Below are 16,376 nucleotides of genomic sequence, written 5' to 3' on the forward strand. Positions count from 1 at the left end.
GCGCTTAAATAGATTGTCGTCACGACACCATAGCAGTGACGATGGGTCAGCATCCACAGGTTGTGGTCCACGGACCATGCAGGGATAGAAGCCTTGTTCAATGGCTTCATCTCTGGTCCTGGGTTGAAGATTTTTGTAGAGGATGTCTCCCCATGGTCGCTTGATGGCATTCTTTTCAGCATATTCCTTGGTCACAAATCTGTACTTGAACCACTGTTCTGCCCAATAGCGTCGAATCCATTGGATTTGTGTCTTGCGCTGATTGTAATCCTCTTCAGGATCTGTCTTTTACAGCTCTGAGAGGTCATCGGGCAGATCTCTTGATGTTTCTCCTCGACGCTTTATGCCACCCTTCCTTGCAGATTTCTCTGAAGCCATGAATTTTAAACTGAAAGGCTTCAATACGTTCAAAGGCTTCAAAGGTTTTCGCTTGCTGGACAAACAAGAACTGGCTTCGGGAGAATTTATATGATGCTGTAAGAATTCTGCAAATGAATGCAGACTATGAGAACCAAGGGATTCTCCCACGGACATGTACCTGTGACACCTAATGCAGTTCCAAATTACTCCCTCCGTTCCAAATTAGTCGTCGCAAAAATGGATGTATCTAGAACTAAAATACATCTAGATACATCCATACCTGCGACAAGTAATTCGGAATGGAGGGAGTACCTCACAGCCATCATTGCAGCAATGTCCTTTGGATTTCCCTTCTTACATTTGTGCCAATGATGCCCATATTCCTTACAAATAGGGCATAAGTGTTGACCACTTTTCCTTTTCTTCTCACCGCAACCTTTGTACCTCTCAGTTTTACGCCTACCAGCCGTGGCCTTCAATAGTGGTGGATGCATGAAGAATCCATGGTCAGATTTAGGCCATTGGGTCTTGTCCGACATAGCTGGAATTAGTTGGGCATAAGCTGCTCTATATTTATCAACGGAGAAATACAAGTCCACATAGTGTCGTATGTGTGCATTGCTAAGTGACGTGATGAATGCAAGAGCATGTTTGCAAGGATGGCCAGAAACTTGCCATTGTCGACAAGAACATCTCCCCTCTTGCAAGTTGACCACAAACCTAAAGCCACTACCACCTAATGCAGTTACTTCAGCCACTTCTTCTGAGCTTTCTACCACCTCCAAGTTTAATTCCCTGGTCATTGCATTCAGCTTCTTAATTATGTGGGGCAGAATCAAACCATCTAACTCCTTTGCTACTTTTCTCCTTCGGTTCCACAATATCATAATCAATTGTCTCGCCTTATCAAAGAGGTCATCCAAGTTCAAGGACTTGTGGTGCTTAATCCAATTGTTAAAGCTCTCAGCCAGGTTGTTGGTTACATAGTCTACCTTGCATATAGTTGAGAATTGACTCCTAGACCACAACCTATTGTGCCACTTCCTTATATATGCAGTTGCAGCTGGCTTTGTTGTCTCCATAGCAACCCAATGTTTGTCAAATAAATATGGGTTCCATGAGTAAGCAGCAGCCCAAAGGTGGTCATCAAACACCTTCCCATGGAACTTCTTCTTGAAGTTGGTCACCAAGTGAAACATGCATTCCCTATGTTCCGCCTCTGGGAACACTTCTTTCACCCCTGTCATTACTGCTTGACCAGCATCGGTGCATATGGCCAACCCATTTGGTGATCCTATGGCCTGTCTTAGCAATTGCATGAACCAAATCCAATTCTCGTTAGTTTCAGAATCAAAGACTCCAAAACTAACCGGATACATCCAATTATGGCCATCAATGGCGGTAGCACTAGCCAGCTGCCCCTTGAACCTGCCCGTCAAGAATGTGCTATCTATTGCCAAATATGGTCTGCAGCCACTAAGGAACCCCTCTATGCAAGGTTTCATAGCAACAAAAATTCTTCTAAACCTGATTTTACCATTTATTGTGTGATGATCAATCTGGACTATGCTACCGGGGCAACAACTTCCAACTTGTGCCTTAAACCTATACAAATTGTCAAAGCTGATATCCCAATCACCATATAGTTGCTTCAAGGCTAGCAACTTACCCATATATACTCTCTTGTAGTTGCTTTTGACCTTGTGGTGTTCTTTAAGATTCTTTCGCAATTCCTTTGCTCCTAGAGTTGCATCTTCAATGAGCCAGTCCTTCACCTTCTCACATATCCAGTATTTAGTTGCATTCTTCACCTTCTTTTTCCTTCTTGCACTAGAGCAATCATGACCAAAAGTTTTTTTTCACCTACAAAAGAAGAATATAATTAGTTAGCTAAAAACTCTCAAACAATCATGCAAGAAATGTTTACAAACGAGCAAAGTTAGAGAGTTACCACTACGGTACACAAATCATCCGTTGTAGAAGCATGTATCCTCCATGGACAATTATCTTCATCTCTTCTTTTACAATAGCCCCTGAACCTACATGGTGCACTCTTCTCTGTGTTATACTCAAATTCATGTTTGATAGCATGCTGAGAAAGGGCCAACTTAAACTCCTTCATATTGGGATATATGAAACCTTCAGTCATAGGAGGGTCATCCTTATCATACTCTATATTTGGGGCATGATTTACCTCATGCAACTCCTCATCCTCCTCTACTTCAGTCTCGTCCTCGCTCTCATCCTTACTCTCATCCTCACTCCCATCCTCACTCTCATCCTCACTCTCACCATCAGCAACATAGTCTTGGTCCTTTTATTTATCAGGAAAAAGAACCATATTTAGAGCTTTAGGTTCTTCCTTCAAATACATATTCTCTTCATCAATCCCAACATGTTCATTCTCCGGTATTGGGTTGCGAAGATAACTATCATCATCTTGGTCTATGTTGTTCTTAGGTTGGATATGCACATCACTATAATACTCAATGATAGGCTCATATGGTTCATAGGGTTCCCAATATACAATGAACATCTGCACCATCTTTGACTTAGCATGTTTCTCAAACATATACATCAACTCTTGGTCTGATTTTATTTCTGGAAACGTTTTCAGAACTTCATCATAGTAGTGAACATGCGCAACTTCCAAATAACGTGGCTGGTACTGCACTATAATTGATTCAACCAAATCTTCATAATTTGTCAAGTCGGAATCAATAACCTTCTCGAAATAAAAGCACATGGGCTCTTTTCTAGCTTTTTTTGGGTTGCCAAGCAATCTAATTTTCAGTACATAACAAGAATTTGGATCCATCCTGTACATAAAAGAGAAACTTATGCATGAGCATTGCTACTGGATATGGGTCAACCTGCTCCTCCTTCTAATCCTGCATTTGAAGAGAAATTGTGGAAGGAACTCACCCTTCTAAGTCTGCAGCCGCACCGTGGCCCAAGCCTGCATCCACACCCAACCTTGCAGCATCGCCATGGCCTGCACCGCCCGCAACATCGCCATGGCCTGCGCCCACAGCTGAGCTCATCGGCAAGTGCTGCATAGCCGCGCCATGGCCACCAGCAGCGGACCTCACCGACGAGCCATCCCCAGCCCCGCCTTGGCCGCCGTCCGCCGTGCCTGGGTCGCCGTCCGCCGCGGTGCTTGCTCCGGCGCCCGGAGCCGTGCTTGATCCTCCGCCCGCAGCCACCCCTTGAGCCATGGCCCCTCAGCTCACGCCGCCGCCGCTGTACGAGCCTGCAACTCGCTGCCACCGCCGCTAGGGTTTGGGGTGGGGAATCGAAGAAACAGAGAGACGAGAGGATGGCCAGATCAGGATCGGGCTTGTGGGCTAGCGACTCTGGTCAAAACTCCTTGTGGGCTAGCTACTAACACGGGGGTATTTTGGTCCATCCAAAAACAATTTAACGGAACGGTATAACAAAACGGACGGCGATGTCACGTAAGGAAGAAAATTTAGACTACATGTCAAATAGGGAAAAAAAGTTCTTCAGGGTCAAATAAGGAACCACATTTTAAGGTAGTGTCAAATAAGGAATTCTCTCTATTTCCAGCTCACATACGCCCCACCACACGAACGGCGCCTCGGCCACACAAACGGCCTTACTTTACTGGGCACAAACCCCGGGCGCGGCAACACACCGCAGCCTACTCAGAGGAGCTCTCTCACAGCCGACCGGGCGCATACCACGGTTCCGGCGGAGACTACCTCATCTCTGGCTCCTAGGCTCGGCTCGTACCGGCGCATTTTACATCAATACACGGGATGGGCTTTTATAGCCAAGCTACAGACACCAGCACCCGCACTCACACGACCCAGCCACCACACCAGCCACTAACCCATGCATGCACCATCACACTCGGTCACTTACTCAATTAACATGGCCGGCACTCACGCACTAGCTAACAACCTTATCCAGCTGATCTAATCCATGCACTAACTAACCCCACGCGAGTCACGCGCACACCACGGAGCTAGCTCCAACATATCGCAACAGCCTCTATGCATGCAGCTCCTTCACGTCAGGAACGCGAGCATGGACTCATGCCGACACACACCCTTTGCCCACCATGAACCAGAACTGTCGCGTTGACGCCGGTCACCACCGCACAAGGACGGGCATGGCTTATTGCCAACACTCACCCCCTAAGCCATGACCTTGCCGTCGGCGTCGTCTTGTACTCGTTGCCGGCGGCCCCTCGCATGGGACAACCTGTGTCGCACCGCCCGGCCTCCGCATCATGGCCACCGCGCTGCACTCGTTGTCGACGTTTCCCGGATGCCGCGCCACAGCCGCAGCAGCATCCACGCCGCCGTGCAGCGCCGCTGCGCCACCACGCCGCGCCTCAGCGGCCTCCGCGGTCGCCGCATGTACGCCATCACCGCCCACCGCCTCCGCCACGCGCCATGACAGCCGCAGCGCCGCCCACCTCCATAGGCCGACACACGACCCGGAGCTTCACCGCGCAGCCGCCGGCAAACGTCGTCACCACCGGCACGCCTCCGACAAGGTGACGACACCCAAGATGAACCTGGCTCTGATACCAAATGTTGGCGCAGCACTATAACTACCTCTCTCTCACACTCGCTCGGACGTAGGTGGAAGGAGAGGGACACAGATATTTCCGGCGCACATACGCCCCGCCACACGAACGGTGCCTCGGCCGCACAAACGGCCTTACTTTACTGGGCACAAACCCCGGGCGCGACAACACACCGCAGCCTACTCGGAGGAGCTCTCTCACAGCCGACCGAGCGCATACCACGGTTCCGGCGGAGACTACCTCATCTCTGGCTCCTAGGCTCGGCTCATACCGGCGCATTTTACATCAATACACGGGATGGGCTTTTATAGCCAAGCTACAGACACCAGCACCCGCACTCACACGACCCAGCCACCACACCGGCCACTAGCCCATGCATGCACCATCACACTCGGTCGCTAACTCAATTAACATGGCCGGCACTCACGCACTAGTTAACAACCTTATCCAGCTGATCTAATCCATGCACTAACTAACCCCACGCGAGTCACGCGCACACCACGTAGCTAGCTCCAACAGATCACAACAGCCTCTGTGCATGCAGCTCCTTCACGTCAGGAATGCGAGCATGGACTCATGCCGACACACACCCTGCGCCCACCATGAACCAGAACTGTCGCGTTGACGCCGGTCACCACCACACAAGGACGGGCATGGCTTATTGCCAACAATCTTATCCAAAACAATATGCAGAATGCAGTCTGATGGTGATGAGAGCCACACAGAGTTCAGTTCATCTCCCATTCCCATCTTAGCTAATCTATCAGCGGCGACGTTTGCACTACGGCTAACCCATGAGACTCTAAAATCATCAAAAGCCTTCAACATCGACTTGACGTCTTCGACGGTTGGTCCAGCGGCAGAGAGATTCTTCTCCTGGTTATTGAGCATGGACACCACTCCTGACGAATCACACTCGAGATGGAGCTTCCCAACCCCAATTCTTCTCGCTAGCTCGATCGCCTTCTTGCACGCCAGAAGTTCCACCATCTTCGGGTCAGACGCTATTAATACAACATGACAGGAGGCCGCTCGGAACGCACCCGCGTGGTCACGCAGGACCACGCCGGCGCCTCCCTTCCCCATGTGTTTCCACACCGATCCATCCGTATTTGCTTTGATCCAGGCAGTATCTGGTGCTTCCCACACGGTCCTTTCTTTTGGCAGCTTCGGCTTCACCTCCTTCATGTGTATCTCTTCCCATTCCTTGACATATGCAACCATTGTATGTGATATTTCATGTGCTGCAGAAATTTTTCGCCCATCTCTCGCATCATTACGCGCTAGCCACAAGCCATAGACAGCTTGTACCATCACAGATTTCTCAAGGTCTGGTGCCTGTGCAAACCACTCCAGCAACCAATTAGCCAACTTGCTCTGGGAATCAATATTGCATGATGGGTTGGCCACCGGGACTCCCAACTCCGAGCTAAGCTACTTCCAAAAAACACCGAGTGCGAGCACCCCCAAAAATGATGGTAACCGGTTTCTTCGCGTCCACAAGCAACACAGAAAACACCCGCCTTGATACGTCGTCGTAGCAATTCAGCTCCTGTAGCTAGTCTGTTCTTCATGAGACGCCACGTGTGAATTTTTGCTTTCACTGGGGCCAATGTATCCCACAAGGACAACCATCCTTGATGTGTAAGAGTAGCCAAAGAAGGCCCCGGCCGGCCTCGTTTAGCAGCATTCAAGGCCATCTGCAGGTGATAGGCCGACTTTACAGTGAAGATACCATTTTTGTGTAATTCCATGCAATATAATCTTGAAACCGCGGCCCTCCAACAGCTATCTACTTAATATCATTGACATCATCCATAGAGAACATAGCTTGGAGCTTAGTATCATCCCATGTTTCACCCGTATGGTTCAACAGGTCAGCCACCTTCTTCTGCACACCCGGAATGAAGTCTGCGCCCAGTGGCAGCAGGCTCCCTTGTCGCGGGATCCATGGGTCATAGTGAATGTTCACCGCCGAGCCATCTCCAATGCGCCATATGATGCCCTCCTGTAGCAGGTCTCTCCCATGCAATATACTCCTGAATGTGTAGGATCCGCCCGATGGGCAAGTGGCACTCATGATGGAGCTATCGCTAAAATACCGGGCTCAAAGAATCCTCGCACATAGAGACATCGGCATCTGCAAAATCCTCCATGCCTGTTTTGCTAGTAGGGCTTGGTTGAAAGCCTCTGGGTCACGGAAACCCATACCACCCATCCGTTTTGACTAGCACATCTTGTCCCAGGCAATCCAATGCACTTTCCTCTCACCCGTTCATTGCACCCCACCAGAATTTTGAGGAAATCGAAGTCAGGTTCCGACGCAATTGCTTCATAAGGTAGCTTGTTGATGCAATTAATTTTCATTAAGCTTTTTTTCCTCAAAAAAAATTGCATTAAGCTTACAAAGTAATAATTTATAACAACTCGATGTTGCGGACGTTGGCCATAATTTTTATCATATATAGGATAAATTTAAAATATTGGTTTATTGTAAGATAATGTTTTACATCCTCCATTTCGGAATATGAGGTGTTCTAAAATTTCCAGAAGTCAAACTTCATAAAGTTTAACAAAAATATCAAAAAATTGTCAATATCTACAATATTAATAAAATGAAACATTGAAATATATGTCATGATGGATCTAATGATACCAATTCAGCGTTGTAGGTGTTGATATTTTGTTCAAAAACCTAACTAGATCAAACTACATATAAATAAGCTTGACTCATAAAAAATGAATACACTTATATTTATATTTATATTTTAGAACAACAAATAAAATTGTAAAACGAATGGAGTACTTAAAATAGATTTTTTTTGTACTCCTTCCATCGCAACTGATATATTCACATATCGGTTATAATAATATCTTATATTATGAGACGGACGGAGGAGAGTGGTTTTTCTAGCGGTCAGGGTTTCTACCGGGTAGTGGGATGCCACACATTTCGATTGGGGATGTGTGCAGTTAGAGAAACTCCAATGGGGTGACCCATTTTATCCGCCCGCGTTCGTTTGGGTTGGCGCGGACAAAAGTGGAGGCCGAACGCGCCGACCCAAACTCACATCGTATCCGCCTAGCGTCTGCGCCGACCCATTTCTGGCCCAAAATTGCGCCTGGAATGCGTCGGCGTGGACATGAAGCGGACGCGCCGTGTGTCTCCTCACCGTCCGCCGCGTCCCCACCTGTAGGCCACCCAACCGCCACCGGTCGTCTTATTTATGACGACCACCGACAGCGGGCCCATGCGTCAGCCAGTGGAAGCGTCCTTTTTTAACCATGCATGCGGCGGGGGCCAGCCTCATCCACTTCTCCCGTCCACATCTGGCCCTCCACCACTCCCTTTGTTTCCTCGCCGGCGACCGCAAACCCTAGCGCGCCCATGGGCCTCTTCGGCAGAAGCAATGGCAAGGGAAAGGGCAAGGGCACCCCCGGCGCCTCGTCCTCCCATGCTCCCCCTCCTCCTCCGGCGGCACCGCATTTCCGCCCTGGTCGCCGGTGCCTGCACATCCCGGTGCACCAAGCGCGGTGGCACTGGGAGTACAGGCAGACGCTGCCGTACCCTAATGTCACGCTTCCGCACCATTGGCATCTGGATCCGCAGCGGATCCCGGTGCTGGCAGTTCCGTGGAGCCAGCGGGCACACGACGACAAGGTGCGCAGGCGCTGCCCGCAGCTCATGCCAGAGCAGCGTCGGCTGCTAGAGTACGCCACCGACTCCCCTAACTGGGAGGCGTGGTTCGCCCTCGAACACGAGGAGCGACGTCGCTCGGGTGTCGATGACGTCCCGCCGCCGTTCCCACCGCCGCCCCCGCAGGTAGAGCTGGAGGACATGGAGGCGGAGGCGGAGTACCAAGCCGCCCTCGAGGAGGCCCTGTAGCAAGCGCTAGAGGCTAGCCGCCTCGAGGAGAACGCGCACTGTGATGGGCTGGAGCAAGCCCTTGCCCTGTCGGCGGCGGGGGACACTATCCACACCCCGGTCTTCGTGCCGCCACCGCCACCGTCGCCGCCCATCCAGTCCAAGTCGGAGCCGACACGGAAGCGCTCCCCGCCTCCACCCACTTGGCCGAAGGAGGCCTACTCGTGGACGGGCCAGTACCGCAAGTGGATGAGTGTGCCTCCCGTCCACTTCGCCGCGACACCGGAGCAGGAGACGGCCCACCTCGAGCGCTGGAAGGAGCACTGGCTCTGCCAGGAGCAGGCCGACGGCGAGGAGCAGATGCGCTACAAGGCCATGCTCCAACGTGACGCGAAGGCACTCCGGCTCGAGGAGGAGGAGGAGGAGCGCGCGCGGCTGGCCACAATGCTGCCGCCCTAGCAGACGCCGGAGGAGGCTGCCCTGGCAGCGTACCCGGTGGCGTTCGGGGGGCTGGCCCTGCCCCGGTCTTCATCGACCTCACTGATGACGGCGACGTCGACGGCAAGGGCAAGGGCAAGGCCGACGACGTCTAGGGCAGCATGCGGGGCGGCAGCAGGCGAGCGCAAACTTTTTTAATGTTTTATTTAATGTTTAATTAGATTTAAGTGGACTTTGGCCGGCGTTTGACCGGCCGCTTATGTTTAATTATGTTTATTCCGTGCAACATTTTTTTTTTCACGCCAGCACATTTGGATCGGCCTCCCAGTTGAGCGGTCAAGCCGACCCATTTTAAAATGCGGACACGCACGTCCACCTGGCCAACCCAAACGAATAAAAAGCGGGCAAAGCGCGCGTCCGTTTGGGTCACCCCGTTGAGTTGCTCTTATTGCTCTATTATGGCAATACTACACATTGTCCGACATATATACATCACACCAGCTTCTCTCTTCTTCAATCCAACTAACTTTCTTACCCACCTCTATGACATGTGGGACAGCGAGCGCGGAGACCCCACTCATACTTTTCAGTCAGATTACATAGTTTGTATCAATTTTATCTTTTGAACAAAATATCTGATTGACAAACCGTTTGGATATTAGTAGTCATGATATTTAAATCTACAAAACAAGATCAATTTTGCACATGGTTGAATTTTTTTCAAATGCAAATTACTTTTATGTTGCATGTTTTCATTGCTTTTTCATTCCGGACCGGGTACTACTTCACTGAGGTTTCATTTCTATTTTTGGAGTCTTGATCATAAGTATTCATATCATTTTGTTAAATTATCTTTCATGCTTGGGCTGAGTTCTAAAGGTGTTATTTTCATAATTTTCTATACAATTTCGTTTATGTGCCACCGCTATTTTACATTTTTTTCATTATTTTTTCGTGCATTCTCATTTGCTTGTTTCATTATTGTACCATCTGGTATACTCCCTCCATCCACAGTATTATATGGCATGCATGTCACAAAAAGCATACCCTCGAATTTGTATGTGAAAGGAATTTGTGATTATATAATTTTTATATCATACTCCCTCCGTCATATAATTCGTCATATAGTGTCAAAAACGCTTTTATAATATAGGACGGAGGTAGTACATCTCATATATTAATAACTGTATCATTGGTTAAAGGCTACCTCGAAAAGACATATTGGCTCTACATATGTGGATGGAGGGATTATCATATGAGTTTCATTATTGTATCAACATTCAAATTTGAACTTGTTCAAACATGTCCAAAATTGATCTTGTTTTAAAGATTTAAATATTATGTATCATCCGGTACACTCCCTCCATCCACAATATTATATGACATGCATCTCACACAAAGCATACCCTCGAATTCGTATGTGAAAAGAGTTTGTGATGATATAATTTTTATATCATACATCTCACCTATTAATAATTTTATCATTGGTCGAAGACTACCTCGAAAGACGTATTATGCCCTATATATGTGCATGCATGCAGTATCATGTCATCACGAACTCTTTCCACATACGAATTTGAACTTCTTCAAACCATGTCCAAAATTGATCTTCTTTTAAAAATTTAATGTCATGAACCCAGATCTGCAAATGGAATGAAAAACGGATCATTTGTTCAAAAGTTAATAGTGTTACGAAGTGTGGAATCAAACTAAAAGTATGGGTGGGTGATCCTCGCTGAAAGAATAAATTATTTTGAGTGCAATAAATTCCTATTGTTCAACAGTGATTGGAGCCCAAAAAAAGAAGAAGAAAACACATGTGTTGTAGCAAAATGAGTGGAATACTTCGTATCTGATTGTGTGCGCACATATCCCCATACGAAATGTGCAGCATCCCACTACACTGTCAAAACCCAGACCGTTCGTTTTTCATTTCGCAGAGGGGTACTATGTTCAAACAAAATAAGTACTTCATCTGTTCCTAAACATAAGTCTTTTTAGACATTTTAAATGGACTACAACATACGGATATATGTAGACATATTTTAAAGTGTAGATTTTCTTGTTTCGCTTTGTATGTAGTCATTTCTTGTAATCTCTAGAAAGACTTATATTTGGGAACGGAGAAAGCAGATATATAGCTGAGTGTCTACAATGATTATGATTTTTTTTTTAGTTTCTCTTTTATTAAGTGTCTCCTGTGTCACACGCGAACTGCACAGAGGAAGCAATGGTGGCCATGGCTGTGCTTTTGCGCCGTGGCTAGCATGGCTCGTCGAGTCGTCGTCTCTCTCTCCTCTCCTTCTACCTTCTCAACCTCCTCGCCCACGCGCGCTCCGGCTTCCCGCCAGGCCCGCGCCCACTGCCGCTCATCGGCAGCCTCCACCTTCTCGGCGACAGCGACACGCCGCACCGCTCACTCGCCCACCTAGCCAAGATCCACGGTCCGCTAATGTCTGTCCGCCTCGGCGGGCCACGGTGGTCGTCTCCTCCACCGCCATGGCTCGGGGGTTCCTGGCTTCCTGCAGAGGCATGATTCCGTGCTCGCCAGTCGCCACCCGGTCCGTGCCTGACGCCACCGGCAAGCACGCGGCGGGCGTAGCCTGGCTGCCCCCCGGGCCGAGGTGGCGCGCGTTCCGCAAGATCATGGCCACGGAGCTCTTCGCGCCGCACCGGCTCGACGCGCTCCACCACCTCCGGAGCGACAAGGTGAGGGAGCTCACGGACCACGTCGCACGGCTGGCGCGCGAGGGCACGGCGGTCTTCACGACGAGCCTGAACCTTATCTCCCGCACCATCTTCTCCATCGACCTCAACAGCCTCGACGACCACGGCCGCTCCGAGGATTTCCAGGAGGTGATCACGGCCATGATGGAAGGCTTGGGCACCCCGAACGTGTCCGACTTCTTCCCGGTGCTCGCGCCGGCCGACCTGCAGGGCATGCGCCGGCGCCTGGCGTGGATCTTCGCGCGGCTGCACGCCGTGTTCGACGCCGAGGTGGACCAGAGGCTGCGCGGCCGCGACGCTGGCCAGCCCAGGAAGAACGACTACCTCGACGTGCTGCTCGACGTGGCGGCGCGTGACGAGGGAAAGGACCTGCTCGACCCTGAGACGCTACGCTCACATTTCACGGTAACGCACAACTTTCCTCTTTGCGATTGCAGCTGGTGTTTCAGTTTTCAACTCATATCTAGTAAAAGATCAAAATTAGTACACTCGATGTATTATATACCCTTTGATTGATTCCATGAACCGCACATGAGCCTGCCGGGGATCAAAGCACATGGCCAGCCTTGCTGATTGAGCCTCTCCCGGGGATCAAACAAATGGTGGCACATGGCCACAGCCAGCCAAAACAAAAATGGCATCGAGATAGCTAAAGTGGCACTTCATATCCAATTTTCACTTTTTAGATCAGGAATAAAAATAAAACCTGATACAGATTATAGAGTAGCCAATTTGTATCTATTGATGGTCGATTTTTTTTGGTTCCTTATTTCTCTATGCCTAGACAAAATTGTAATGTGGATATTTGTGGCATGTTAATCATCTACTGCTGTCAATAAAACTTGCTTCAGTGTTGTATTCGTCGCTTGCTGGTATATGAATCTAAAGTAATTTTTATCATTTCTGGTGTTCGTTATACTGTCATAATTGAAGATGAATAAATCAAAAGTTTTCTCGCAAAAAAACCAAAATATATTAGAGTTTTTTCTAGAAAAATTTGTGCCCCGTAGCTCAGGAGCATGGTACCACTACAAGCCAAATAAGTATGCTGTCACCACTGTAAAACCTTTTGAACTAGTAGTGGACCAAACCACACAAGCAATGATAAAAAAAGAAAGATGCAGGATGTACCATTCTAAAATCGACATCTCTTGCATCGCAAAAAAAAAAACGACATCTCTTGAGGGAGCACTTCAAATATTATTTTACTCATTACCATTTCAATATATATAGATCCACACTGATGGTGTCCATCCTATCCCTTGAGGCCCTGTATTGTATATACCTTGAAGTTTAGAAATACGACAACATGGAAGCACAATAATTATAACGACATTCACTCTAGTATGTGACCAGAAACATGAAAATTGATAACGTGAAAATTACCATTTGAATACAAATTAATATGCATCTAAAATTTCTATAGAATAGTATCGGCATGGAAATTTTATAGGAATCATGACATGCTATCCATGTGTTACAAAGAACCAAATCATCTAAAATTAAATATGAATTTCCTTTATAAGCACTGAATAATCTAAAACTGAAATTCTTATGTTTTTTCCGTCGTTTCAGACCAGTGATATTGCAATTTTGCAGCATTTCCAAACTTTCCACCATAGCTCTCGTAAGATTGCACTTCAACATCGGTGAGTGAAAAAGGAAAAATTGGGTCAAGAACAATAGCTTCTTCTACTATAATGCAATGAGATGAATATCCAATATCAAGTTACATATGAACGAATTATTGCATATATGATTCGTCCATATAGTAACGAATGTGTAGTTTAAAGCAATGTCAATTCTTCTATACCACATTTAGCAAATAATACATTGTACTTTGTGTGATGCTTGTTTAGTAAATAGCTACATTTACTAGACTATATTCATCTAACATTATATTTGTATGTTAGGATTTGTTTGCTGCTGGTAGTGACACAAGCTCTAGCACAGTGGAATGGACAATGGCTGAGCTTCTTCGAAACCCATAATTAATGGCTAAGGTTTGTGTCGAGCTTGCACAAGTTATCGGCTCTAGAAGAAACATTGAAGAAGCTGACATTGTTCGATTGCCCTATCTCCAAGCTGTCATAAAAGAGACTTTTCGACTCCACCCTCCTGCTCCACTCTTGTTGCCACGACAACCTGAGATGATAGTCAAAAGGTTACACAATACCTAAAGGTTCACGTGTGTTCATAAACATATGGGTGATAGGTCGAGATAAAGATGTATGGACAGAACCTGAGAAGTTTATGCCTGAGAGGTTCTTGGGTTCATCAATTGACTTTAGGGTTGTGGATTTTGAGCTCCTTCCATTTGGTGCAAGGCGTCGAATCTGCCCTGGAATGACTTTGGCAATTAGGATGGTGCATGTGATGCCCGCTTCCTTGTTAAGGCAGTTTAAGTGGAGTCTTCCTATTGAGCTGGAACGTGATGGGATTGATATGGAAAATCACTTTGGCCTGACACTAGTAAAGAATGTGCCCCTTTGTATTATAGCAACACCGATTTGATGAAAATAAAAGGCACAATTTTAAGAGTGGTTTAGATGTTGTTAATGTGTAATAATTCAAATGTATGAGATATATAATTTCTATCATTATTTATGTGACAAATTTGATATTCTCTCAGAGTTCAAACCTTATGCTCCTTCATTATCCACTGATTTTTCACCAAGAATATGAACAAGAACAAAATGCAAAAAGAAAATATTAAAATCTATTTAGAAACAAGGTTTAGATCCACATCATAATAGATTAGGCTATGAACCAGGCTACTTTGGGATGGTGAGGTGACGTCAAGATAACACATTGGGCTATCAACTAGGCTATAATACTTTTGGGTGGTGATGGAAAGAAATACACAATGTTAACGTTCTTGTTCAAATAACAGAATAAACAAAGTAAGTGCACATGAGAAAAAAAATAGAATAAAGTGAATACCGCCATGAAATGACTGCATACTTCAAAAGGACAATACCATGTTCACTTAAGATTCTACAACTTCTGCTATTTGCACACAGAGATATGAAAAAATGTATGAACATGAGAGAGTACTCAATACCTAGATCATATGAGGACGGTGCTTGGGCATGGATGGGGTGGGTCCTACAGGTTGACACGTGCTGAATTTGTTCCACAACCGAGATGCCCCTCCGACGAGGTGAACCAGAGGCTGCAGGGCTCGAACGTGGTGGAGATGACCAGGAAGACGAGGGGGTTGGTCGCTTGCTCGTGTGTTGGCATGGACAAATGGTGAGGGCAGCGTCGGGTGATATGTCACCGGCGCATGGGAAGGGTTGGTTCCCCAAGAAGAGAGACGGTGAGAGCTCAAAGATATAGCCGCGTCGGGGGCATGCGAGATGGGACCGCGGATGGGGAAGGTGAGACTAATGCCCGAGAATGGACGAGGGGTTGCTGGGAGGGGGGGGGGGAGAAAATAGGGCTTGATTGGTAGTAACTAGTTTTGGAAGAATCTCAACTATGGAATGAAAAATGTATTGACATCATGGGAGTGGTTTGATGAATGCTTCCCGTTGGTCGGCAGATAGGAAGCGCTTCTCTTTCTTTTTTATGTTGCATTCATATGTGCGATCACCTTTCTCCCCTGTGTGTAATCCAGAAGAAAAAAAGGAAAGCCTTTGACGATTTTGGAGTTTGATTTTTCTTCCAAATGTTAAATTTACCCAAAAGACTTGAATTTATGAAACTTCATGAATTCAATTAGTTTGAAATTTCAAAAGAATCCAGGAAGATTCAAATTCTGAAAACTAGGCCTGGAATTTGTGAATGTCAGTATTGTAGTCGAAACTTTACCAAAAAATTGAAGTTTCAAAAATAGAAAGCTGATCGGGCAACGACTTTTCCAGATGGGAAATTCACCTGACCCGACTTTGACTCCTAATTCAAAAATGCTACACTTACGTAAAAGCCTACGTACGGTTACATAATTAGACTAACTGCTAATCCCTCCGGCCCCCTATTCCAACTAGGTGGGCCCTCCTCCTAATTTCCTCCAACTGAAAAAGACACCTACTCCCTCCATCCTTTAAAGAGTGTACTTCCAACTTTGTTGGAGAGTCAAACTATCTCAAAGTTTGACCGGGTTTGTGCAAAAATATATCAATGTTTGTGAAAATAAATAGGTATATGATGAAAACATAATTTATTATGAATCTAATGCTACTAATTTCATGATATAAATATTAGTGTATTATTGTATAAATACGGTCAAACATAGAAGTACACTCTTCAAAGGACGGAGGGAGTAAGCCATTACGTTACTTTACATTTGATTGCTACGTAGGTGTAGCATTGCTCCCCCCAATTAGCAAACAATAATGCTACACCTACCTAACATTTTTTTGATGGGTAAATAACTTTATTTCTCAGATAATAGAAAGATCATTTTCAATGAGATGAGAA

At 46.8% G+C, this 16,376-nt stretch overlaps 2 protein-coding genes and 1 pseudogene across 3 annotated transcripts; 1 reads left to right on the forward strand and 2 right to left on the reverse strand.

Annotated features, from left to right (window-relative positions):
- Positions 1-563: 563 nt before the first annotated feature.
- On the reverse strand, positions 564-3,379 carry LOC147987500 (protein FAR-RED IMPAIRED RESPONSE 1-like). The gene is made up of 3 exons (XM_087542406.1): positions 3,308-3,379; positions 2,555-2,674; positions 564-2,210 (listed from the first exon to the last, which is right to left on the reverse strand). The coding sequence occupies exons 1-3, from the start codon at positions 3,377-3,379 to the stop codon at positions 564-566; spliced, it is 1,839 nt and encodes a 612-aa protein (XP_087398532.1).
- Positions 3,380-5,470: 2,091 nt separating this feature from the next.
- LOC147987501 (uncharacterized) lies at positions 5,471-6,145 on the reverse strand. The gene has a single exon (XM_087542407.1). The coding sequence runs from the start codon at positions 6,143-6,145 to the stop codon at positions 5,471-5,473; it is 675 nt and encodes a 224-aa protein (XP_087398533.1).
- A 5,309-nt stretch (positions 6,146-11,454) lies between these two features.
- On the forward strand, positions 11,455-14,498 carry LOC125527787 (geraniol 8-hydroxylase-like; annotated as a pseudogene). Its single transcript, XR_015617671.1, has 2 exons — positions 11,455-12,356; positions 13,865-14,498. The product of XR_015617671.1 is annotated as a geraniol 8-hydroxylase-like (transcript).
- Positions 14,499-16,376: the final 1,878 nt, after the last annotated feature.

Source organism: Triticum urartu, chromosome 2A, assembly GCF_056163025.1.
Source record: "Triticum urartu cultivar PI428250 chromosome 2A, HENAU_Tu73, whole genome shotgun sequence".
In the NCBI taxonomy this organism is placed as follows: Eukaryota; Viridiplantae; Streptophyta; class Magnoliopsida; order Poales; family Poaceae; genus Triticum; species Triticum urartu.

Excerpts from the sequence above, each read along its gene's own strand:
- LOC147987501 (XM_087542407.1), bottom strand. The coding sequence starts at position 6,145 with ATGGTTGCATATGTCAAGGAATGGGAAGAGATACACATGAAGGAGGTG.
- LOC147987500 (XM_087542406.1), bottom strand. The coding sequence starts at position 3,379 with ATGGCGATGTTGCGGGCGGTGCAGGCCATGGCGATGCTGCAAGGTTGG. Across the intron at positions 2,675-3,307 it reads GGATGCAGGCTTGGGCCACG|GACCAAGACTATGTTGCTGA; the intron begins GTGCGGCTGCAG and ends GATAAATAAAAG. Across the intron at positions 2,211-2,554 it reads AGGATGAGGAGTTGCATGAG|TTTGGTCATGATTGCTCTAG; the intron begins GTAAATCATGCC and ends TGAAAAAAAACT.